We start from the raw sequence: 25,940 nt of genomic DNA on the forward strand, positions 1-25,940 counted from the left end.
CCTCGAACCTCTCTCCCTTGTCTCGCTGGTCAGAAAATGAAACTGTTCTCTCGAGAGTGCAAAGCCCTAATACTAATTCCTCTAATGTAAACTAAACAAGTATATTATAGAATTTACACGTGCATTTATAGAGAGAGAGACGGCACCCATCCGGCCGCGCTCCAGTCCAGTATCGGGTGGCGCTCCTCCCCGACCGGAGTCGGCTATCCCAGGCCAATAAGTGATCCATGGCGCTAGGGTATCGTTTACATTGAATAACATGGGGAAATAGAAGCAAACGGTTTCAGGAGAGCTGCTTTGAATTTGCTGAGGATTGAAGTAGGAATGAATTGAATGTATTCCAGGAATATAATGCTCGGTAGATCTAGTGTAAACGGTGTCCATTGAACTCGCACGTTGCAGTGGAAATTAATGGTTCAGTAGGGTGGTTAATGAAGGTGTGGTTCACATTTAAGAAGCTCAATGGCGGAAGGCAACTGGGCAAAATGAAACAAAAATTGTCAGACCGCATTGAAAGCAAGATGGTAAAGAGAATTTTAGGTTGCATGCATTTTATTTTCTCGCTCTTTGCTATTAGTAGAATTACTGAGAATGCAGAGCACAGAAACAGGCCATTCAGCCCGACCAGTTTATACCCGTACGAGTAACTTCCCATTTCATCGATGTTATCTCACCCATTCACCAAAATACTAAATGAGAGAGGATGTACTACAACGAAGCAGGCAGTCAACCCAACATTTGCATAGAGACTTCAGAAGAGCGGCAAATTAATGATTACGGAGCGAGAAAATGTAGTGGCTATTTTGAAATCGCCAAGGCACCAAGTCAGCCGTCGGGGAGCTGCAATTTGTCTCTGTGCTCCAAAATCTCAGCCAGTGCTGCTGAAATGAAATGAAAATCGCTTATTGTCACAAGTAGGCTTCAAATGAAGTTACTGTGAAAATCCCCTAGTCGCCACATTCCGGCGCCTGTTCGGGGAGGCTGGTACGGGAACAGACGTTCTACTGAACATTTAAGTAGCTGTGGGCTAAAGAGCTTTTCTTCTCCAGCGTGGATAATTTGTGGATTTAGTGCCTAGGTTTGGGAATCTAGGAATTCTTGAGAATTAATTATTGCGATGTGGCAGTCACCAGCAATCCTGCATTTATTGCCATTTCCTGGTTCCTCTTGAGAAACTGGTGCAGTCCACTGTAGGTCAACCCACAGTGCAATTAGGCAGGGTTTTAACCCAGCAATGATGAAGCGTTCGCAGTCGATTTCCAAGTTGGGGTGATGTGTTGGATGCCTGGTAACTTGGAGGTGGTTCTAGATGGTAGTGGTTGCAGGTTTCGGATGTGCTGGTGAAGCAGCCTTGCTGAGTTGCTGCAGAGCATCTTGTGTCTGCTGATCTTTTGACCAGCTTTGTCCTGGATGGTGTTGAGCATCTTGCAAGGGATGTTGCAGCTGCAAGTGTGAGAATCATCCAGGCAAATGAAGCTCATCCCATCACACTGTAAATAGCGGAAAAGGTGTTGGGGAGTCAAGACTTTACAGCGCAGAAGGAGGCCATTCGGCCAGTCGAGTCTGCACCGGCCCTTGGAAAGAGCCCCACACCTCCGCCCCATCCCCTTTATCCCAGTAACCCCACCCAACCCTTTTGAACACTGAGGGCAATTTACAATGGCCAATCCACCTATCCTGCACATCTTTGGACTGGGAGGAAACCGGAGGAAACCCATGCACACACTGGGAGAACGTGCAGACTCCGCACAGGCAGTGACCCAAGCCGGGAATTGAACCTGGGACCCTGGAGCTGTGAAGCAACTGTGCTAACCTCTGTTTCCTCCAACAGTCCAAAGATATGCAGATTAGGTGGATTGACCATGATAAAATTGCCCCTTGTGTGCAGGTCCGCTGAGGTCATGAGGATACGACGGGGGAATGGGCCTAGGTAGGGTGCTCTTCCAGAGGATCGGTGCAGACTTGATGGGCTAAATGGCCTCCTTCTGCACTGTAAGGATTCTATGGTGATCCTGGATTTGCTTTTAAATACGTGTGAGCATAAGGCTGGGTTTTGTGTGTCACCTAACAGGTAAAGGTCTTGTTAACACCATCTACCGATGTAATTTGAGTGATGTACTGAGGGCCGCTTTGACCTTCTATCTCGGCATGAGCTGCTCCGAAAAGGGGCTTTTCACAGTAATTTCATTTGAAGCCTACTTGTGACAGTAAGCGATTTTCATTACAATTACAGGGGATGGGGAAAGAGTCTGATGCAAAGAACAAAACAAAATGGCGTTCAGAGATGTGTTAAAAAGTGGGTATTTACATACAGGGATTGTGTCAGATATAAACAGTACCAATGTCTCAAAGCTAAAGCATCTTGCTGTATTAGAAGTATGTATACAGTCATGGAGAAAAGCACGACCGGTCATTAATAAGAGTAATGCCGATGATTCTGAGCCAGAAAATGCTGGAAGCATTGTGGCTGGTCAGGGAGAAACGGTTAGCATTTCTGAAATAGTTAACTCTGTTTCTGCTCCGTCGACACTGCATAACCTGCCAAGTGTTTCTAGCAATTTAATTTGGTTCGTCTCCAGCATTTTGCTATTGGTTTCAAGTCAGGACAGGCTCACAAAAAAAAAGAAAGCGATTGTTTTCCATGTTGTCGATTCTGTTAACTTTGCCTTTCCGAAAGCACTTGTTTGTGAGGGATTTCTGGCTGAGGTGAAGGCCCTTGAATCAGCACAGGACAGGCTCAATGATCTGATTCAATATCTCAACAGGAAAACAACAAAAGGGAATGCCCCCCGGTGACCATTCTGATTGGATTGCAGTTCAGCACTAAAGTGGTTCAGAGTTCAGTCCCGGTGTGTCATGTTTTTTTTTCCTACCTCTAAATAGTTTTGTGAAGCAGTTGAATTCAGAATGGAGCCCAAGTAGGTGGTTCAGAGCAAAGGAATAACCTGAATTAAGGAATATGACCTATATTTTTTGCATGTGGTCTCTTGAATTGTGAATGGGATTTATCATTGAGAATTGCAGCTGTAATAATAAAAATTTTTATTAGTGTCACAACTAGGCTTACATTAATACTGCAGTGAAGTTACTGTGAAAAGTCCCTAGTTGCCACATTCCGGCAGCTGTTTGGGTACACTGAGGGAGAATTCAGAATGTCCAATTCACTAACTAGCACGTCTTGTGGGAGGAAACCGGAGCACCCGGAGGAAACACTCGCAGACACGGGGAGAATGTGATATAATGTGACCACAAAATAATTGCCATCATTAAATAAAACCAACGTCAGCATTGGAAGTACGGCAGCGCAAGGCCAAAAACATTGAAATGGACTGCAGAATTAAGATGATTTTCCTTTTACCTTACTGGTAAATGAGATTAAACCTCATAGAAAAATGGGGAAGTGTGGGAAAACCACAGGGTAAGTATGGCTGCACCTGAATTATAGAATGGTTACAGTCCGTTGTGTCCATGGCAGCTTCCTGCAGCAGCTCACCTAGTTCCACCTCCCTGCCTTTCTCCTGTACCCCGGCAAATATTTTATCTTCAGGTAATTACCAATTCTCTTTCGAAAGGCATGATGGAATTTGCCTCCACCGCATTCTCAGGCACTGAATTCCAGATCCAAATCACTATAGAGATATTCCTCATCTCGCCATTGCTTTTTATGCCGATCGCCTTAAATCAATTTTCTTTGATTCTTGATCCTTCCACTAATGGGAACAGTTTCTTCCAACCTACTCTGTCCAGATCCTTCATCATTCTGAACACCTCCATCAAATTTCCTCCAAGGACAACAGCCCCTATTAGTTAGGCCAGCATTCAGGGAAGCCAGCATTTATAGCCCGTCCCTAATTGCCCTTGAGAGGGTGGTGGAGAGGTGATATCTTGAACCACTGCAGTCCATGTGTTGTTGTAGGTATATCCATAATGCTGTTGGGAGTTCCATGATTTTGACCCAGCGACAGTGAAGGAATGGCGATATATTTCCAAGTCAGGATGGTGAGTGACTTGGAAGGGATCTTCCAGGTGATGGCGCCCCTATGTGTCTGCTGCCCTTGTCCTCCTAGATTGTAGTGGTCGTGGGTTAGGAAGGTGCTATCTCAAAAGGCTTGGGGAATTCCTGCAGTGCATCTTGTACTTGGTACACACGGCTGTCACTGTTTTGGTGGTAGAGGGAGTGAATGTTTGTGGATGGCATGCCAATGAGCAGTCTGCTTTGTCCTGGACGCTGACAAACATCTTGTGTTGGAGCTGCATTCTTCCAGGTTTCTTCAATCTATACATGTATCTGAAGCTGCAATCCCTGGAACCATTCTTGGAAATCTTTTCTTCACCCTCTCGATTGCCGTCTTCTTGATGAGGGAAGATTTGTTTTCCCCCAGCTGATCCCGAACCCACTGTCACCATTGACCGATTCGGGATACCCATGGCGAATGATAATATGTTTGAAGTGGGAGCACTGGCCTCTGTGTCACTGTTACAGTTTGGTCAGAAGTTGGGGGGGGGGGTTCCCAAATGGCAGTGAAATATAATGGGTTAACAGAAAAGTCAAGAATGGTATAAAGCAAATAGTACTGAAAAGACTCTTACCAGGAAGAGGGAATTTTTCTTTATTCAATTCAAGGGGTGCAGATTTCATTGGCTCAGCCAACATTTATTGCCCATTCCCAGTTGCCCATGAGATTGGGCATTTTGGGTGTGCACATTTTTTGCATATTCTTTGTTATTAGTAGAATTGCTTGGATATACAGCACAGACGAAACAAGTGGCAGGTTCACACGTACATCTGTTTGATAATTCCATTTTGCAGTCACTCGCATAGGCAGCAAGGTAGCACAGTGGTTAGCACCGTTGCTTCAGAGCGCCGGGGCATGGGTTCAGTTCCCAATTGGGTCGCAGTCTGTGTGGAGTCTGCACGTTCTCCTATGTCTGTGCGGGTTTCCTCCGGGTGCTCCGGTTCCCTCCCACAAGTCCCGAAAGACCTGCTTGTTAGGTGAAGTGGACATTCTGAATTCTCCCTCAGTGTAACAGGCGTCGGAATGTGGGACTAGGGACTTTTCACAGTAACTTCATTGCAGTGTTAATGTAAGCTTCCTTGTGACACTAATAATGATTATATTATTAATGATTTTGTTGCAGCTCTTACTTTGATTGGAATTAAATTTAGCCAGAGAAAAAGGATCTGGATATGTGGTAGGAAAATAAATAGGATCGGATTTTGAATGAAGGACACTGATATTAGGGGAGTTGTGCGCTGATTTGCCTTGTTAAATATCTGTGCTCCTGTTTGACGGCAGTGTGATTTGCACAAATGCGACATTGGGGCATACTGTTTCTCTGTAAGCCGCCAGTGAATTTACTTATCTGCCACGGATTCCGAATTTGAAAACACTAGAGGTCTCTGCTGATTCATCTGTCCCCCACTCCAGTTAACTTGCAGTGCTCTGAAATGTCATTGGTTCGGACGTTTGCCTGTCGTTTATGGCCCAGCCTTTGTGCCAACCTCTCCAGCCAACAGAAAGAAGAATCTAATTGAGGGTTAAAGTTATTTTGGCATGAAGAATCTGTTTGGCAATTTACGTAGAACAGAATTATCTTGGAGTGGTAGCTGTGCTCAGTGGGAATGTTCCCGAGTTAGCTGGGCGGATTGCAGATTCAACCCCCACTGCAGCAACCCGTGTGCAGAATCGTCGATCGGTGCTTCAGTGTCGCTCCAAGATAGTGTTCAGCTGCATGTGAAAGATCCCTCTTTTGCGGACTATTTATGTAGTGTGTCCTTGTGGGATCTTGCTATGCTTAAATTGCCTGCCACTTGCCCTCCAGCCACCAGTGACTGCCCTGGCTTGGAAACTATTTTGAGGACTTGAAAGGCACTATCCAAATGCAAGTTTTTCCAGTTCAAAAATAAAACAGGATCATGGCAATTGGACGGGAGGGGAAGGTGAAAGCAAATTGAAATATTGAGAGTTTAAATCTTTTTCGTTGTCAGAAATACAATTTGGTCCCTCGTTATATGTCAGTAGCTTTATTGCTAAGTTCAAACTATGTGGAGTTTCTTGAACTGAACAGAAATGCAACAACGTAAAACCAATGTTTGGAATTCCAGTATTTGGAATTCTAAACTATTCTTGTTATCGTCACTGGAGCTTTATCGTCTCACAACAGTTACATTGTGTGAAGTTTTGCAAGTGCAGATTACAAGGGTGGGCAGTTAACTCGGCAGACTGATGTGGAGAATGGACTCAGCGGAACCATAGAGTCACTACAGTGCAGAAGGAAGCCGTTTGGCCCATCGAGTCTGCACTGGCCCTCTGAAAGAGCACCCTAACCAGGCTCCCGCCCTACCCCTGCAACCCCACTTAACCCGCACAAGCCTGGACACTAAGGGGCATTGTAGCATGGCCAATCCACCTAACCGGCACATCTTTGGACTGTGGGAGGAAACCGGAGCACCCGGATGAAACCCACGCAGACGCAGGGAGAAAAGTGCAAGTTCCACACAGACTGTCACACAAGGCTGGAATTAAACTCTGGTCCCTGCGCTGTGAAGCCATTGTGCTACCAGGCATCATAGTGGAAGAAAGGCAAACACTTGGAGCAATGTCAACAGAAATATGAAAAACACAGAATTGACCAGAGCCGACCATTTCACTAAAGTGACTTGAGTTAGAACGTAATAATAAGTATTCTCCTATAGCTAAGTTAAATGAACGTCAATTGAAGGACTAATGCTTCTGACTCGATTGCAATTCCTGCGCAAGTCAAAATAAAGATGTTTTTCTTTCATTATTTTCAATTAATTCAACCAGCCACTGCCCTTTGGTGCTCTGCTCTGTTCAGTACTGATGTCCTTCAGGTATTTATGCCAACTTTCAGTTCAACTACTCTGCTGTAAAACTAACCCTGGTATGGTTTTTTTTAAGTGTCTACCATCAGATTGCTTCTTTCAGCTGCTTAGAAGATAGTATCTGGAGTAGACTAAAAGATTCCCTCTCTTGTCTCATTCGGGCGCCTTTACGTCTCAAGTAAAACAAATATTTGGTAAACTTGCCAAAGGAAGATTAGGTGTGCAAAAATTCAAGGTTGTTATAACTTAGAATCCCTCCGGCAGTGCCGGAGTTTTACCTGGGAAGTATATCCCTCTTTGTTAATTTTAATCAGAATTTCATAATTTTTAAACGTTTCCAAAAAATTTATTTGGAAGTATGAAATGTAAAATCCAGATGTTATCAATCCATAGATATTTGATCTGAGCATATGCAGCAATTTTTAAACAATCTGTGTTTATTGCCCGATCCACTGTACACAGCCCAGCCTACCCATTACTATTCCTACCAGGTCTGACGAGGGTTCCCATGTCATTTTTTATCATGCTTCTCTCTGTTTTGTCTCGCTCTGTTTCGTTCTGCCCTGATCAACCTTTGTTTCTGCCTCGTGTACAGCCAGAAAAAGCAGGAGAAGTGATCATTCCCTTTCCAGTCATTTGTGCAAAACTACTGCCGTGCAAAGTTGTATTTGCCGACGTGTCTGATTGCATGTGAGGAACTTTGCGTTTCCAAAATAAATGATAAAGTGTTACGTAAATGCAGACCTGTTTTCAGGGCTCAGGCCAAATGCTCCAACCTTCTCCCTGACAAAGTTAGGTTAGCTAAACGCTGTCCTTTACTCTGAGCCTCTGTTTGGTTTCTCAGGCAACCTCATAAAAACCTAAAGTGTCAGCAGCAGATGGCTGAATAGTCTCGGGTACCTTTTTCAGTGCAGGATTACAAAAGAATGAAGCGCTCTTTAGATCATGTGCTTTCTCAGTGACTTGTAAGAGAATCGGGTGAAGCAGCCAAAAAAATAGGGAATTGTCTCTTGAGGGCCCCAAGCACACATTGGATTTTGTAGAACAAAGAACAATACAGCACAGGAACAGGCCCTTCGGCCCTCCATGCCTGTACCGGTCATGATATGAACCTTTACTAAAACCCTCAGCACTTGTGCCGTATCCCTCTATACCCATCCTATCCATGTGTTTGTCAAGATGCCTTTTGAACGCCATTAATGTATCCACAGGCGTAGCAATGCGTTCCAGGCACTCATCATCCTCTGCGTAACAAATCTGCCTTGCACATCTTCCCGAAACCTTCCCCCACGGCTGGTGACTGACCCCTCCAACTTGGGAAAGAGTGCCTGCCCACCCACTCTTATCCATGCCCTTTATAATCTTGTAGGCCTCTATCAGGTCACCCCTCAACCTCCCTCTTTCCAATGAAAACAGTCCGAGTCTATTCGGCCTCTCCACATAGCTAACACCCTCCAGACCAGGCAACATCCTGGTAAACCTCTTCTGCACCCTCTCCAAAGCCTCCACATCCTTCTGGTAGTGTGGTGACCAGAATTGTGCGCAATGTGTGTAAATGCAAGTGCGGCCGTACCAAACTTCTATAGTGTCCATTGCGTGTGCTATGTACAGTAAGCCCTTGCATTAAACCAAGTTCCTCTATAGTTAGATTCTCATCTCAGCCATCTATCAAAGGCTATGCCATGCAAGTCAATTCAGCTTTTCTGGCAATAGCACAGTATGTTCTTGTAGAAGAAGCAAGACAGCACAATTTGCAAACCATGCTTATTTGGAATGTATGCACCGTTTCCATCGATTGATAAACACACAGCGTAGTCACAGTAGAGCATGAGAAATCCAGTTGGGTTTTCAAAGCAATTGGCACTGGATCAGTCCCGAGGAAGCAAGTGCTGAGGCCATCCCAGGTTGTGTAGAGACCAGGGGTACTATTGACATTTTTTAGCAGTGCGATGGTAGTGAGGCCCCTTGGTTCTGTGAATTCACCAAATTTGAAAGACAGTTTGCGTTACAAGCCTCACGGAGATCATGGGGTATGGACAACCGGGTTCCCTGTGACCTCAGCTGAGTAGGAGCTTCCCTGATAATGGGGTGGTGCTTCCCCTTTTTCAGGGGAGCCTGCATAGTATAAAAACCCTCTCTTAGGGAATTGTTACCTGAAGGAGGAGGATCTCCTAATAGCCTTGTAGGTTCCCAGTGGTTTTCCAAATAAGAAAAGAAGCAATCTGTAAATTAAACCAATTTTATTCCTGGGCCTTACTGGATAACCCGTCCATATTTACAAAGCACGACCTCTATTTGCATAATTTTCGCTGGAAACCTCTATCGCTGAGACGGTCACAGTCATCTTCTTGTAATCATCATCGAATCCCAACAGTGCAGAAGGAGCCATTCAGCCCATCATGGCTACACTGACCTTACACCTAGACCCACTCCTCCACCCTATCCCCGCAACCCCATGCATTGATCATTGTCAATCCTAACCGAAATTGCACATCTTTGGACTGCGGGAGGAAACTGGACCACCCAGAGGAAACCCATGCTAGGCACGGGGAAAAGGTGCAAACTCCACACATGTTCACCCAAGCTGGAATTGACCCCGGTCCCTGGTACTGAGGCAGCACTGATAACCACTGTGCTGGCCTGAGGCCCCTTTTCCCGTATCCTTTGCAACAAAGAAATGGTCCTAGTGGTTGCCCATCCCCGTCTTCATGCTTTGCGAAATCCCAGTTACAGGCAATTAGACTGCTACCCATTTTCTCCAGCCTAAGCAAGAGATGTTTGAAAGTCCGCTAACCTAATCTTTATTCTACTGTAGTAAGATTTTACTCGTAACTTGGCCTAACTACCCATCATGCCTTTCTGTTCATTTCCTCACATTGCTAACCACTGTGCCACCTTGCTGCCCTATGAGGCAATGAAGCAACAATCCCAGAATTTCCAAGGAATTTGGAGCTAACTGAATGATAGTTTTGGCTCCAATGGCAAGGCCATTGATGTAGCAGGATCAGTGAGCCACGATTCTGCCCCAATGGAATAGACTAGTACCCCATCTTCAGAAAGCCCTGGTTGTCCTTTAGAATGGGATGTGGGCATCAATAATAGTCCAGCATTTATTTCCCATCGCTGATTGTCATGAAGGTGGTGGTGGTGAACCACCTTTTTGGATAGGCTCCATCCATCTAGTGACAATTGGATATAGGACTCCCCTGACATGGGAGAAGACTGCCCAAGAGCACATTGTCAGACTAAAGTTGTAAAAACACAGCTTGCTTAAGGAGGAAATTCTCTTCTCATCTTGTGTCATGTGGTTTTTATAGGATTTCTTCTGATATTAATATCCATCCTAAATAAACTGGGAGGACGCACATCAGTGGAATCTCCGACAAGCAGTCCAGTTGCCAATTTCTCATTTGTACTTTGGTTTCCCCTGGAAGGGCAATATATCAAATCATTTGACTGAATGTACTTATCGGTAGCAAGCACCTCGTCTGCCAAATATTACTTGTTCATCGCTGGCCTACGTACTTGGACAAGCATGAGAACCCTTTGAAACATTATCTGAATGTAATTCGGACCTCTCCGATTCAGGAAGCACAGTCTATGGCCAAGGACTCTGCAGGTACAATGCATTCATTTCAGTGTCCTTCTCCACAGACTGACTTAGCTGCTGCACCGCTGCAACTGCAATTGTGCAAAAGTATTTTGGTGGGATAGGGTAGCAGAACTGAAGGGTTCTTCATTAGCGAAACAAACACAATATAAAATATTAGAATTGATTAAAATAAGAGACATGCTGTCAAAACTTTTCATCTTGCACTCATCAGGGCAGATGCAAGAATACCGAATTTCAATGGCAGCAATAATTTATGCTTCATGAGAAAAGGGTGCTGATTGGTGGGCAAATCGACTCTGGAGACTACACCAGGGAACTGTTGTGCCCCATGTTTTTTGTTTAACTCGAAAAGACGCAATGCCTGGTCATATTTCTTTTGACTGCAGAGGGGACAGGTCTGGATTTATTATTATATTGGCTTTATTATCTATACCTGGATTTTGAACAGGTGTTTGATAAAGTGCCAGACAAAAGGTTAATAAGCAAGATATGGGCTCATGGAGTTGGGGGTAATATATTAGGAGGGATAGAGGATTGTGTAATGGATAGAAAGTACAGTGGCCATAAACAGGGCATTCTCAAAGTTGGCAGGCAATGTCTCGTGGAGTGGCACAGAAATCAATGCTAGGCCTCAGCTATTTGCAATCTATATTAAAGACTTTGAAGAGACAAAGTTTAAGCTTGCTGATTGTACGGAGCTAGGTGGAAAGATGAGTTGCAGGGAGGATACAGAGAGACTGCAAAAACAAATAAGTGAGCAGTTAGATGAGCGGATAACGAGATGTCAAAGTATAATATGGAGGGAGGTGTGATGTTTTACACTGTGATCCTAAAAATAGAAAAGCAGAATGTTTTTTGTAAGAGTGTGAAATTTGTACGTGTAGATGTGCAAAGGGACTTGAGCGTGCTCATACAAAGAACACGGAAAGTTAGCCTGAAGGTGCAGCAAGCAATTAGGAAAGCAAATGGCATTATGGTCTTTCTTGTATTCCAATCCCTATGCAATAATAAAGAAGTCTGGCCGACAGATGTACAGGCTTTTGGTGAGACCACATCTGGAATACTGTGGGCAGTTTTAGTCTCCTTGTTTAAGAAAGGACGTGTTTGAATTGGCGGTGATACAGAGAAGTTTCAGTAAATTGGTTCTTGGGACGCGGGGATTGTCCTACGGTGAGAGACGGGATAAATTATCTGAGTTTAGAAGAACCAACTATAGAAATGTTGTTGTGCAGGAAGAGCCATTCAGCCCTTCGTGTCTGCACCGGCCAAAAGAGAGAAAAAAAATAAACTTAGCCTCTAGTTTGAATCCAGTTTATCAGAATGAGAGGTTGATCTCATTGAAACCAGCAACTTGGAGCTTGATTGGATAGACACTTGGAGATTGTTTCCATTGGTTGGGGAATCTAAAACATGGGCACAGTCTCAGGATAATGGACGGATCATTTAGGCCTGGCATGAGGAGAGGTTTCTTCACTCAAAGGGTTGTGAATCTTTGGAATTCTCTATCCAGGAGGGTTCTAGATCATCCATCGTTTAATACAGCTTAAACTGGGATAGACAGATTTTTGGTGTCTTGGGGAATTTGGGGTGCGGGCAGGAATATGGAGTTGAAGACCAAGATGAGGGGGCGGCACGGTGGGCAGTAGTTAGCACTGCTGCCTAAGGTGCTGAGGACCCAGGTTTGAACCTGGCCCTGGGTCACTGTCTGTGTGGAATTTGCACATTCCCCCCTTGTCTGTGTGGGCTTAACCCCCACAACCCAAAGATGTGGATGGTAGATGGATTGGCCATGCAAATATTGCCCCTTAATTGGAAAACAATAATTGCTACTTAAATTTTTTAAAAGGCCAAGGTTAGTCGTGATCATATTGAATGACGGAACAGGCTTAAAGGGCTGTGTAATCTACACCTTATCCTATGTCTCGTGTTCTTGTTCCTGCCCATGAATATATGTAACTTTAAGAAAGTGAACCACAGTGCGATCCTGACTAATCTTCAGATTTGTTGTCATTGTAATTCGTTACACATTCGGGGTTGTTCAGTAAGTGCTGTGCAATCACGGAATCACATCTAACATGAAACATTGAGTTTTGTAAGCAGGGGCTGGTTGAGTATGGTCAGCACTCTGCATGTCGCAAATAGCCAAAGGAATTTGGTGTTTGATATGATCAGCCACTCGTACTACTCATTCGCTAGCACTGAGATTCATATACCACGTTACTCATTTATGTGGTAGGCAGAACGCCTTTTAGATTTAGCGGCAGCATCATGTTAGTGGAAAATATCACTTGTGTCGTCGCTACAGCGTAGCATTGTGAAACGACTATCTTCACCTGTAACTTGAATTTCCTTTGGTGATACCTAGCCCCTCCGGGGTAATTTGAGGTAGACTGGGCACTTTTGAGGACCGAGAGCAAAACTGTCAACCCATTTGTGAATCTGTAATATACAGCAAGCAGCGATTTGATTGCATAACATTTATAGTGAAAACCTGGTTAGTTACACACCTTAACTCAAACTCACCCGCTCACTCAAAATCTATTGCAACCAGGAATTTGATAGCTGACACACTTTCTAAATTGGTGACTGATAGATTCCACACTCTGTAAATGGGCAACTGGTAGCTCACACGTTGATTGGTGGTGTCTCAGAGGGATGTGTAAACATTTTAGAACAGGTTGTTATTACGAGGGAGGAAGGTGTTTTAAAAAGCATTACGGTAGACAAATCCCCAGTGCCAGATGGCATCTATCCCAGATGGAGGTCTGTAATTAGTGGTGTTCCGTACTGGGACCTCTGCTCTTTGTAATATATATAAATGACTTGGAAGAAAACGTAGCGGGTCTGATTAGCGAGTTTGCGGATGATACTAAGATTGTAGGATTTACGGATAGTAGGCTGCAAAATTGGGCAGAGAAATGGCAGATGGAATTTAACCCGGACAAATGCGAGGTGATGTATTTTGGTAGATCCAATTCAGGTGGAAGCTATAACATAAATAGCAGAACCATCAGGAGCATAGAGACACAGAGAGATCTGGGTGTGCAGGTCCACAGATGTTAAAAGTGGCAGCATAAGTGGAAATGGTGGTAAAGAAAGCATATGGCATGCTTGCCTTCACCGGACGGGGTATCGAGCATAAAAGCTCGAAAATTATGTTACAACTGTATAGAACATTGGTTTGGCCACATTTGGAATACTGTGTCCAATTCTGGTTACCGCACTATCAGAAGGACATGGAGGCTTTAGAGAGAATACAGAAAAGGTTTACCAGGATGTTGCCAGGTATGAAGGGTATTAGCAATGAGGAGAGATTGAATAAACTGGGATTGTTGTCCCGAGAGAGAAGGGGGCTTAGGGGCGACCGGATAGAAGTTTATAAAATTGAGGGGTATAGATAGGGTGAACAGTTGGAGGCTTTTTCCCAGGGCGGGAATGACAATTACAAGGGGACACAAGTTCAAGGTGAGGGGGGAAAGTTTCAGTGAAGATGTGCGAGGAAGTTTTTTTACACAGAGTGATGGTGGCCTGGAATGCACTGCCAGGTTAGGTGGTTGAGGCAGATAAGTTAGCGACCTTCAAGACTTATCTGGATAGGCACATGAACAGCCAGGGCGTAGAAGGATACAGGCAGTTGGTCTAGATAGGACACTTGATCGGCGCAGGCTTAGAGGGCTTGTGCTGTATTGTCCTAAACAGGACACTTGTAGATTACCTGCTCTGCAAACGGATAACTAGTAGCTTACCTGCTCTGTTAATGGGTAGCTCTCACGCTCTGTAAATACTAACTGGTAGTTTACTCGCTCTGTGGACGGGAAATTTGCGTTCTCTAAATGTGTAACTGGCACCTTGCGCGTTTTGGTAACTGGTAGCTTGCTTGCTCTGTAAACAGTAGCTTACCCACTCAAAATGGATAACTGGTAAATTTCCTGCTCCGTAAATGGGAAATTAGCATATGTGTTCTAAATATGTAGCCGACAGCTTGGGTGCTCTGGTAACTGGTAGCTTGTGCGCTCTATAAACAAGTAACCGGTAGCTTGCCCACTCTGTAAACTGGTAACTGGTAGCTCACATGCTCTGTAAATAGGTAACTAGTAGTTCACACACTCTGGTAACTGGTAGTTTATTTGCTCTGTAAACGGGTAGGTAACTGGTGGTCCACGTGCTCTGTAAGTGGACAACTGGCAGATTTCCTGCTCCGTGAGAAAGGTGGCTAGCTGTGGACCACCCCACCGTCTCTCTATTGACAGGCAATTTCCATCCCAAGTACTAGCCCACCTCCTTGGTTAGTAGATCAATGTAGTTGGATTTAACCAGAAATGTATCTCTCTACGGAGCGAAGTACTTTGTTCTTGCCAGTGGCATGTCAAAGCTGAAACGGTCAGTAAAAGCATTTATTTTGTTTTGTTCCATGAAGCTCTTTTGACGACAGCTGAGGTGAATCTTTCCTCCGGTTTCTCTCTTCAATCTAATTCAATAGCCTGCCGCTGCTGACCACAGATGTTGGAAGAGGGCAATAACTGTATAACACCCCTCCTCGATGTTGATTAGGCCCTCTGCTGCATGCTGACACTATCTGAAGCATGGGTCTTGTGTCTGCGCTTTGCACAAAGTCTAGATAAGAGAATCTCTAGGAAGGACTTGATGTGGTCGTGCTTGTTGGCTGCAGTGGGCCAGTGAGCTGGAATGGGCACAGACAGACTTCTTCAGTTTCTTTCAGTCATCTCAGCACATGTGGGCATCCATCATCATCTCAACTTGGCTGTGTAGTCAGGCTGAGAATTAGAGATGTTTGAGACAAAAGCATTTGTGCTTTGGTGTGCGACCAACCATGGAGATGAGAAACCTAGTGTTGGACGCCAAACTTTGATCACTTGCTGAAATCCCAGAGATGACATTCCACAGGATGTGCATACCGCTGGCTAAGCCAGCATTTATTGCCCATCTCTAATTGTCCGGGTTGGATCACCGAGCTTTCATCCTCGACAGCGGGGTGCTTTGTAACTGTGTCACTGATGTTCTAAGTTTAACCCATCAGTGCTAGTCGCCTCTGATTTCTATCCTCAGAATAGTTTTGTTTATTCTGTCATGGTTTGTGAGCATCTGCTTGCGCTCAAAGATGGTGGTGAGCTGTCATCTTTAGCCTCTGCAGCCCACCTGGCATAGACACAGCCACAATGCTGTTGGGGAGGGAGTTCCAGGCTTTTAACCCAGTGACAGGGAAGGAATGAAAAGATAGTAAATAGAGACATATAAGATAGTCAAAGGGTTAGATAGGGTGGACAGTGAGAGTCTTTTTCCTCGGATGGTGATGACCAACACGAGGGGACATAGCTTTAAATTGAGGGGTGGTAGATATAGGACAGATGTCAGAGGCAGTTTCTTTACTCGGAGAGTAGTAGGGGTGTGGAACGCCCTGCCTGCAACAGTAGTAGACTCGCCAACTTTAAGGGCATTTAAGTGGTCGCTGGATAGACATATGGATGAAAATGGAATAGTGTAGGTCAGATAGGCTTCAGATAGTTTCACAGGTCGGCGCCGAAGGGCCCGTACTGCGCTGTTATGTTCTATGTTCTATAGTTCCAATACAGGTTGGTGAGTGAATTGGAGGGACACTTGCAGGTGGTGTTCCTATGCATCTACTGACCTGTCTTATGTGAAGGAGGACATGGGTTCGGAAGGTGCTGTTGAAGGAGCCTTGGCGGGTTGCTGCAGTGCATCTTGTAGATGACACACATGCTGCCACTCAGCGCTGGTGGTGAGGGAGTGAATGTTTAAGGTGGTGGATGGGGTGTCAGTCCATCAGGCTGCTTTGTCCTGGATGGTGTCGAGCTTCTTGAGTGTTGTTGATGAACTAATCCAGGCAAGTGGAGAGTATTCCATCGCACTCCTGACTTGTGCCTTGTAGATGGTGAACGGGTTTTGGGTTTCAGGAGGCAGTTACTTGCCACAGAATTCCCAGCCTCTGTTTTGCTCTTACATGTCTGGTCCAGTTAAGTTTCAATGGTAACCTCCAGGATATTGATAGGGATTCAGCAATTGTAAGGCCATTGAGTGTAAAGGGGACATGATTAGATTTTCTCTTGTTGAAAATATGCTCATGCTACTTGCCACGTACCAGATGATGGCCATTTTGTTACGTGTAGTCCAGGAATGTCGATATTCCATCAGCCCTTTGAGCTTCACTTGAGTTTACGACCAGAGTAAGCAAATGTTCTGTGTTTTTAAAGATTGGTAGATTTTTAAGCCTAACATTAAACCTACTGCCACAAGTTGCATAATGTATGCTAAAACATTTTTTCCTTTGATTTTAGAACACCCCTTCCATTACTTAATTGAGCCGTTAACTGCAGATTGTCCAGACAAGAAATACTTCAACATCCTTAAACTCAATGGCCCAAGATATGGTAAGATATTTGCAAATGTGTTCGGGAGTGTTATTGCAGATGTGTTCGGGAGTATTATTGCAGATGCGTTCTGGGGTATTATTGCAGATGCGTTCTGGAGTATTATTGCAGATGCATTCTGGGGTATTATTGCAATGCGTTCTGGGGTATTATTTATTATTACAGATGCGTTCTGGGTATTATTACAAAAGTCTTTTTTTATTTTCATTTGATTAGACAGGTAGTAGGGCAAGATTGTACTCCATGTCCTATAAATAACTTGCAAAGACTTCAAATTTTAGGATAAAATGTTGAACCACTTGTCAGTAATCTGGAGCCTTTTTTATTGCCCTCTTTCTTAATAGGGTTCAACCTCTCTGCTGCAAGTGTGACTGTCATGGGGGTTTGTAGGAGTCTTGTAGCTGCATCACACTGCTCTTGTTGTTATATTCTGAAAGCTTGGATCTTCCATTGCCAGTTGTACTTGTGGATTGAGTGACTAACTCTCAAAATCTAAGTTGCTAAATGAGCATTTAGGTGTTATGACAAGTCATTGAAATTGCAGAGATTCCAAGATTGATTCACAATCTGTTCAAGAGAAGAGTCAGTGGGGGAACAAAGAACATAAGTGCAGGAGTAGGCCCTTCGAGTATGCACTACCATTCATGGCTGATCATACAAATTCAATAACCCACTCCCGCTTTCTCTCCATAGCCTTGATCCCTTTAGCTGCAAGAATGAGAATACTGAAAGGATTGTCCCGGGAATAGAGATCTTACTTAGAGTTGGTCCTTCTGTGACCTCCTGTCTGCTTTGTTTGCATCATTGTTAATCTCCTTTCTGTAATTCTGTTGGACAGGTATATAAAATGACAATTAGTTAACTGACATCTTCTAGTTAATGCTGTTGAGCTATAGTTGAGTGCAAAACGGAATACATGTTTGTTGGATGAAATTGATCTTTTAAAGCGGTTTAACTTTAAAAGCACCAGTCTTGTTTGAATTAATTGAACGATGACTTAAAATTGCTCTTGGTTTCTCCAATAGTGGGATTGCCGTACTCTATCCGTGTACTGTTGGAAGCTGCTGTTCGAAATTGTGATGGGCTCCATATTAAAAAAGAAGATGCTCTTACCATTCTAGATTGGAAAAACCAACAAAACCAAGCTGATGTTCCCTTCTGGCCAGCCCGCGTTCTCCTCCAAGATTTCACGTGGGTAGAACATTGAGCTCAGTGTTAAATTTCCACTTAAGTATACTTGGCTTTACTTGTGGGAAGGAGAAATATGTATTTTGTTTAATAATTTGACCCCCTGGTCATAACTTGCCATGAATATTTTGTTGCCTAAGAATTCAGATAAAGAAGCTTTTTAATATTATTATTTATTTTCCCCGTATATGATGTATATGCCACTCCTGCATCATTTTTTTTCCCTCTAAATTTCAGTGACCATATTTGTAATGGGGAATTCCTATGTAAACCTATCGTGCTGCAGTTGTACCCTCCTACCAGAGGTGATGCCGAAGTGCCTCAGTTTTGCATCCCCCAGTTCTGCTGTACAGAAATTCCATTGCTCTTTAATTCACTGTAGTTTCCAAAACCTACCTATCTTGCTACTTAATTATAGATATCAAATCAAATTATATTTAGCAAGGATAAGACCTGTGACTTTAAAGTGGAAGTTGAATTGCTCGTGTGTGCGTTAGTTCAATGACCCTTGCCCTCTTACCCTGCTTGATATGATGGCTATGTTTGCTTTTGGCTTCCTGTGCGCAAGGTGAAGGGAGGCTGACGAATAACAAACAGAAAATGCATTAATATTTAAACTACACGTTCCTTTAACCTCGGTTATTTTTGATAGTTTGCTTCTGGTGAAATGTGCCTATGTAGCTGTCTGGTGACGACTGGATCAGGTGGTGTGATTTTTGTCACCCTGCATCGATCCAGAATGGGCACTTGGGGAGTTTACCAGGTGGAGCCCCAGTGTTAAATTTTTAACACGCGACTTTGTATAATTGAAAATGAGAGCTGTATTTATCTGAACTAAGGCTTTTTGTTGGAACGTATTTAACTTTGAAAAATTATTCTCTGTTATCTTGTATCCTACCCTCATATCAAACCCTTCCATCATTTTGGTTGGTCCTGTTCGAATCGTGCTTTGCTTCCTCCCTTAATCCTTACGTTCCACCCATTTGTGAAGGACTCATCTGGCATTAGGTTACTGTGTAGCTGGGAAGATTATAAAAATTTAATCCAGCTTTTGGTCAGTCGCACCAGTTATTCTTTGTGGACAGTGGGACCTGAGGGGAGAGGTGACCTTCTGAAGAATAGGGTTCCAGGAGAGGCTCAAAAAGAAGAGAAAGTGCTATAACTTGGGTAAATTCGTTAAAATACAAGAGTGAAATGACCCTGAATATTCAGAAGATTTTAAGGTTTTCGAGTGCTTTATAAAAAAGCTTTATACAGTTAATGTTGTAATAAAGGCACTCCGAATATCTAGTAACTGCTGTAATGGATTGTCCCAGTTTGATGTCAGCTTAAAATATAAAGGGTCAGGTTGTAATTTTACAGACCCACTGGCAGTTAGTGATGGTTGCTAGCTATACTGTCTTTACTATTAATGACAGTTGGGTGGAGGGGCTGCAGAAGGACTATGGGTGGCACAGTGGTTAGCACTGTTGTTTCACAGCGCCAGGGATGCAGGTTCGATTCCCTGCTTCGGTCACTCTGCGGCGTCGGCACATTTTCCCCGTGTCTGCGTGGGTTTCCTCCGGGTGCTCTGGTTTCCTCCCACAAGCCCTGAAAGATGTACTTGTTAGGTGAATTGGACATCCTGAATTCTCCCTCTTGTTACCCGAACAGGTGCTGTAGTGTGTGGCTGCTAGGAGATTTTCATAATGATTTTGTTGCAGTGTTAATGTAAGCCTAATTGTGATGCTAATAAAGATTATTATTATTACTTGGACGGGCGAGGAGAGTGGCAAAGAAGTGGCAGATGGAATACAATGGAAAAATGTGAGGTTATGAATTTTGGTACTAAGAATGGAGCCATCGACTATTTTCTAAATGGGCGAAGGCTTAAGAAATCAGAAGCACAAAGGGACAAAGGAGTTCTAGTTCAAGATTCTCTTCAGGTTAACGTGCAGGTTCAGTTGGAAGGCAAATGCAGTATTTGCATTTCTGTCAAGAGGGCTAGATTACAGAAGCAGGGATGTACTTCTGAGGCTGCATAAGGCTCTGGTCACACCCCATGTAGAGTATTGTAATGAGATTTGGGCCCCGTATCTAAGGAAGGATGTGCTGGCCTTGGAAATGGTCCAGAGGAGATTTGCAAGAATGATCCCTGAAATAAAGAACTTGTCATATGAAGAGTGGCTGAGGACTCTGGGTCTGTACTCACTGGAGTTGGAAGGAGGAGGGGGGGATCTTATTGAAACTTAACAGGCTACTGAGAGGCCTGGATAGAGTGGACGTGGAGAGGATGCTTCCGCTAGTAGGAAAAACTAGAACCCAAGGGCACAGCTTCAGACGAAAGGGACGATCTTTTAAAACTGGGCTAAGGAGGAATTTCTACAGCCAGAGAGTGGTGAGTCTGTGGAACTCTTTGCCGCAGAAGGCCGTGCAGGCCAAATCACTGAGTGTCTTTAAGACAGAGATAGATAGGTTCTTGATTAATAAGGGGATCAGGGGTTATGGGGAGGAGGCAAGAGAATGGGGATGAGAAATCAGCCATGATGGAATGGCGGAGCTGACTCGATGGGCTGAATGGCCTAATTTTGCTGTTATGGTCTTTTTGTTGGCTGGACAGCTGGTTTGTGATGCGGAGCGGTGCCAACAGCACGGGTTCAATTCCCGTAGCGGATGAGGTTCTCCACCTCCTCAGCCTTGCCCCTTGTTTGAGGTGTGACGATCCTCGGGTTAAATCACCCCCTCTCTTCACCTCTCAAAAAGGGGAGAGCAGCCTCTGGCCCTCTGGGACTTTGGTGACTTTCATTTGACTATTAATCAAACAAAAAGTGTCTGATAATGCTTGTTCTCGTGTTCAGCATTCTGGGTGCAGCTGGGTCACTTTTTGTTCTGCTTCCTCCAGTGACTGATATCCTGAAACACTTGTGCTGCCAGGTGACCAGGCACATAATGATCTTGCTTCCTGTCTTTTCACACTGTTGCGAATGACTTCCCAATTCATAGATGCGGAGACATGCAAACCAAAATCCAAATGGCCTTGAAGAATAAAGGGATTAAGGGTTATGGTGTTCGGGCCGGAAAGTGGAGCTGAGTCCCAAAAGATCAGCCATGATCTCATTGAATGGCGGAGCAGGCTCGAGGGGCCAGGTGGCCTACTCCTACTCCTAGTTCTTATGTTCTTATGTTCTAAAATACCAATAAGCTCATGACCAAGATCTCCTGAAGCCACAAACCTTTCTGACTCGGGATGTATGCCGCTATTTCCTCACCATCGCTGGATCAAAACCCTGGAAATCCCTACCTGTTGTGGGAGAACAAAAACATTACTATAAGGACTCAAACAAGTTCAAAAGGTCTGTCACCACTGCCTGGGACAATCAAAATGGACTGTAAACATGGCCATGTCACTGTCACCCACATCCTGAGACTGTTTTAAAAAAAAAAAAAAAATGACGTGTCAGATCAAATGTAGAAAAAGCAAATTGTAAGTCAGGAGGGGACATAATTTTAAGGTGATTGGAGGAAGGTATAGGGGAGATGTCAGAGGTTGGTTCTTTACACAGAGAGTGGTGGGTGTATGGAATGCACTGCCAGCAGAGGTGGTGGAGTCAGAGTCATTAGGGACATTTAAGCGACTCTTGGACAGGCACACGGACAGCAGTAAATTGAAGGGGTGTAGGTTAGGTTGATCTTCGATTAGGATAAATGGTTGGCACAACATTGTGTGCTGAAGGGCCTGTACTGTGCTATGTTCTATGTTAGTCATCACTTCTCCACGTGGGATATTCAGAATCTGCCAATTTATTCCTCTTAACGCCGTGCTGCTAAAATGCAACATTTTATCCTTTAGTAGTGAAAGTTGCCATAGTCTCCGGGGGGCATAGGCTGCTCCACCCTTTAGAGAGAGAGAGCTGGTGGTTTAACCGGAGGGTCACTACACCTCGAGCGAGAGGCAAGTTGAGAAGATGAGTCCTTCATGGATAACCTCAGCCGGTTCGGGAATTGAACTCACACAGTTGGCATCTCTTTGCATCATAAACCAGCCGTTCAGCCAACTGAGCTAACTGACCCCCTATCCTTTAGTCCACTAAAAAAACTTAAGTTTGCAACCAACGAAGGACTTTTGAAGTATAGCCACCACCGTATGAAATTGGCAAACAATGTGTGGACAGCAAGTTCCCACCAACAGCTGTGTAATAATGTCTAGATAAACTGTTGTTGGTTGAGGATTAAATATTGGCCAGGGCCCTTAAAAGCGTGAAACTGTTGGTTCTGATTGTCTGCTTAATATCTTTCAGTGGGATCCCTGCCGTGGTGGATTTTGCAGCCATGAGGGAAGCAGTGAAGAAACTTGGAGGAGACCCTAGCAAAGTCAATCCAGTCTGCCCAACTGACCTGATTGTTGACCATTCACTGCAGTTTGATTACAGCAAAAGGCAAGGAAACTAAACATGAGTAAGATTTGCTTAAAGTAGCTGGAATTTTACATTGCTCTAACAGTTTTTGCATCAGCGATTTGCCTGTATATTCCCCTTCAGCGACAGATTTTAACATTGCAAAACTTCCCAAGACGCTTCACAGAAGCATTATCGGGCAAAACACGACTGGCGGAGTGCAGATATGTCAGAGGCTCGTGGGGCTGGAAGGGATTATCGAGATATGGAGGGGCCAGGGCAAGGTCAGGGAGGGGTTTATAAACCAGGGTGAGAATTTTGAAGTCAAGACATTGCTTAATCGGGAGGCAGTAACATTCAAAAGAGAATTGGATAAACTCTTGGACGGGACAACGAGAGCTTTGGGAAAATTGATTAAATTACCTTGTTTAGCACGGGGCTAAAAAGCTGGCTTGTAATGCAGAACAAGGCCAGCAGCGCGGGTTAAATTCCCGCACCGGCCTCCCCGAACAGGCGCCGGAGTGTAGCGACTAGGGGCTTTTCACAGTAACTTCATTTGAAGCAGACTTGTGACTATAAGCGATTTTCATTTCATTTCATGTCAAAGGGGACTAATTGGATAGCTGGTGCAAAGAGCCAAATAGCCCCCATCCGTGCTGGGAACCTATTGCAATTCTGTTCTGCTGCAGGGTGGGTTTTCAAACTGAGGTTGCTAGACTGAGACACGTTGGGGAATCAAAGAATTATCCAACTCTGGGCTTTTTTTTGGAACTTATTGGGCGAGATCTTCTGGCTGTTCATGCCGTTGGGATTTTCCAGTCCCGCCGACGTTGCTCGCCTGCCTGTGGCGGGTTTCCCTGCAGCATGGATTCAATGGGAAATCCCATTGACGGTGATGGGAGCAGAAGATCCTACCGCCGGCCAACAGCGGGCCAACTCCCGTCATCGAGAAACATGCCACGGAGAATCTCGCCCACTATTTCTAATAACGTGGACTGATGAAACACCGTTTCTACAATGATGGGCACTGTTTTAACTTCAAACTTAAAAGTTCTTATACTCAGTAAGTAGAATTCTGGATACTCATTAGAACCAGAATGTCATAGAGCACAGATAGAGACCAATCAGCCCACTGTGCCTCTGCTGGCTCTGTGCAAGAGCTATGCAACAGCCCAGACCCTTGCTCTTCCCTCATAGCTCGGGCGACACGGTAGTACGGTGGTTAGCACTGTTGCTTCCCAGCTCCAAGGTCCCAGGTTCGAATCCCGGCTTGGGTCAGTCTGTGCGGAGTCTGCACGTTCTCCCCGTGTGTGCGTGGGTTTCCTCCGGGTGCTCCGGTTTCCTCCCACAAGTCCCGAAAGGTGTGCTTGTTAGGTGAATTGGACATTCTGAATTCTCCCTCAGTGTGCCTGAACAGGCGCCGGAATGTGGCGACTAGGGGCTTTTCACAGTAACTTCATTGCAGTGTTAATGTAAACCTACTTGTGACAATAAAGATGATTATTATTATAGCTCTGCAGATGTCTCCTTTACAATTAAAGTAAGATCCGAGTACAGAGCGTTCCCATGCAAAATGTGAAAACCTTTGTTATAGACAAGCTTGGAAACTGTTAACTTTCTGCAGTAATGAGTTTCATATTCATGGGTTCAGTAAATTAATTTGTAGAATCAAACCAATATGAAAATAAAATTCTCTTTGTGCTATCCAAGGCTGTGAGACCGATTTTTCATCTACAAGGGAGTCGAGGGTTATGAGGGTGGGGGGCAGGTAGGAAAGTGGAAGGCCACAGTCAGATCAGCGATGACCTTATTTGAATGGCGGTGCAGGCTCGAAAGAGCCAAGTGATCGCTCCTGCTTCGATTTCTAATGTTCTTACAAAATTGAAGAATAATTAGCAAATTCAGCCATTACTGTTTGTTTTGCAAAAGTGCTGTTTTTTTTCAGTGAGGTCCATAATTGTACCACTTTCCCCCCCCCTCTTTTGCTTGGGTAGTGCCATTCAAAACGCTCCAAACCCTGGTGGCGGTGACTGCTCTGGAGCATCGCCTAGAATGTCCAATGCCAACCTGCCACCGAAAGCCTCGCCGTGTCGACGCCCCAGCGGCTGTTTGAGTCAATGCAGCAGCGAAACGGGTTCCACTCCCTCAGGAAAACGCAGCACCGAGATCGAGAACACGCCATTGCTTTGTCCTTTCCACCTGCAACCTGTAGCCGGGTAAGACTGGGCTTTTCTTCTTGTATGTTGTAAGGCAATACCAGAAATAAACTATCATCAGGAGTTTTCTTTGTTGGGTGGGTGGGGGTAATAAAAAATGAAAATTCTGGAAAAGCTCCGGTGGTTTGGCAGCATTAGTGGAGAGAGAAACCGAGTTAGCGTTTCAGCTCCTTCAGAACATTTTTTGTTTTTATTTTCAGATTTCCAGCATCTGCAGTATTTAGCTTCTATGCAAATAGCTAATAACCCGCATTGTATGTCATTCGTGCTGTTTGTCTATGGTCAAGTGTTTTTTTTTATAAATTTAGAGTACCCAATTATTTTTTCCAATTAAGGGGCAATTTAGAGTGGCCAATCTACCTATCCTGCACATCTTTGGGTTGTGGGGGTGAAACCCACGCAGACACGGGGAGAATGTGCAAACTCCACACGGACAGTGACCCAGGGCCGGGATTCGAACCCGGGTCCTCAGCGCCGTAGGCAGCAATGCTAACCACTGTGCCACCGTGCTGCCCTATGGTCAAGTGTTTTAAAATACAATAGAATATGAAAGCTATGTTCATTGTAAACTTTTATTTCAATATTCTGTAGACCAGAAACATTATTAAAGAACCAAGAAATTGAATTCAACAGAAATAAAGAGCGGCTACAGTTTTTTAAGGTACGTCTTTTCATATATCGCAATCTATAGAATCCCTACAGTACAGAAGGAGGCCATTTAGCCCATTGAGTCTGCATCGACCCACTGAAAGAGCACTACCCAGGCCCACACCCCCGCCCTATCCCCGTAACTCCCGCGCATTGATAATGGCCAATCCACCTAGCCTGCACACCTTTGGACTGTGGGAGGAAACCGGAGATCCCGGACGAAACTCACGCAGGCACGAGAAGTACGTGCAAACTCCAGACAGTCACCCAAGGCCAGAATCAAAACCAGGTCCCTGGTGCTGTGAGGTAGCCCTGCTAACTACTAACCACTGTGCCATCCTAGAAAGCTTTTCATTTCTGGTCACTTTTTTTCACTTATAAAATCATTTGTCCATATTTGTAATGAAACTATGTAAATTTAAGTGCAAACCTCCTTCCCCAAATTTTGGGAACCTTGTAGCATTACCCCTTCTCACAAGTTTTCATTCTAAATCTCCATTTTCAGAAGAGGCAAGTAGAAAAATGTAACATCATTGTGACCTTGATGTTGTCTAAACATCATGCTCGCCTAGGGACAGGCAGACTAAGGTCCTGAGTGGGAGGGCACAGTTCAGCCGGGAGAATGTCAGCTTTTGGCACCAGTGCTTA

The 25,940-nt window shown here is 44.5% G+C and overlaps 1 protein-coding gene across 2 annotated transcripts in view; it reads left to right on the forward strand.

The window, feature by feature from the left end:
- ireb2 (iron-responsive element binding protein 2) overlaps window positions 1–25,940 on the forward strand; it is a 102,340-nt gene that overhangs the window by 38,169 nt on the left and 38,231 nt on the right. For both annotated transcript variants that reach the window (XM_038784533.1, XM_038784532.1), the window contains exons 2-6: window positions 16,775–16,867; window positions 17,893–18,058; window positions 22,333–22,470; window positions 24,423–24,644; window positions 25,236–25,305. In XM_038784533.1, the coding sequence (XP_038640461.1) occupies window positions 22,364–22,470; window positions 24,423–24,644; window positions 25,236–25,305 (399 nt within the window). In that variant the 5' untranslated portion in view covers window positions 16,775–16,867; window positions 17,893–18,058; window positions 22,333–22,363. The remainder of the gene's footprint in view (window positions 1–16,774; window positions 16,868–17,892; window positions 18,059–22,332; window positions 22,471–24,422; window positions 24,645–25,235; window positions 25,306–25,940) is intronic.

Source organism: Scyliorhinus canicula, chromosome 24, assembly GCF_902713615.1.
Source record: "Scyliorhinus canicula chromosome 24, sScyCan1.1, whole genome shotgun sequence".
In the NCBI taxonomy this organism is placed as follows: Eukaryota; Metazoa; Chordata; class Chondrichthyes; order Carcharhiniformes; family Scyliorhinidae; genus Scyliorhinus; species Scyliorhinus canicula.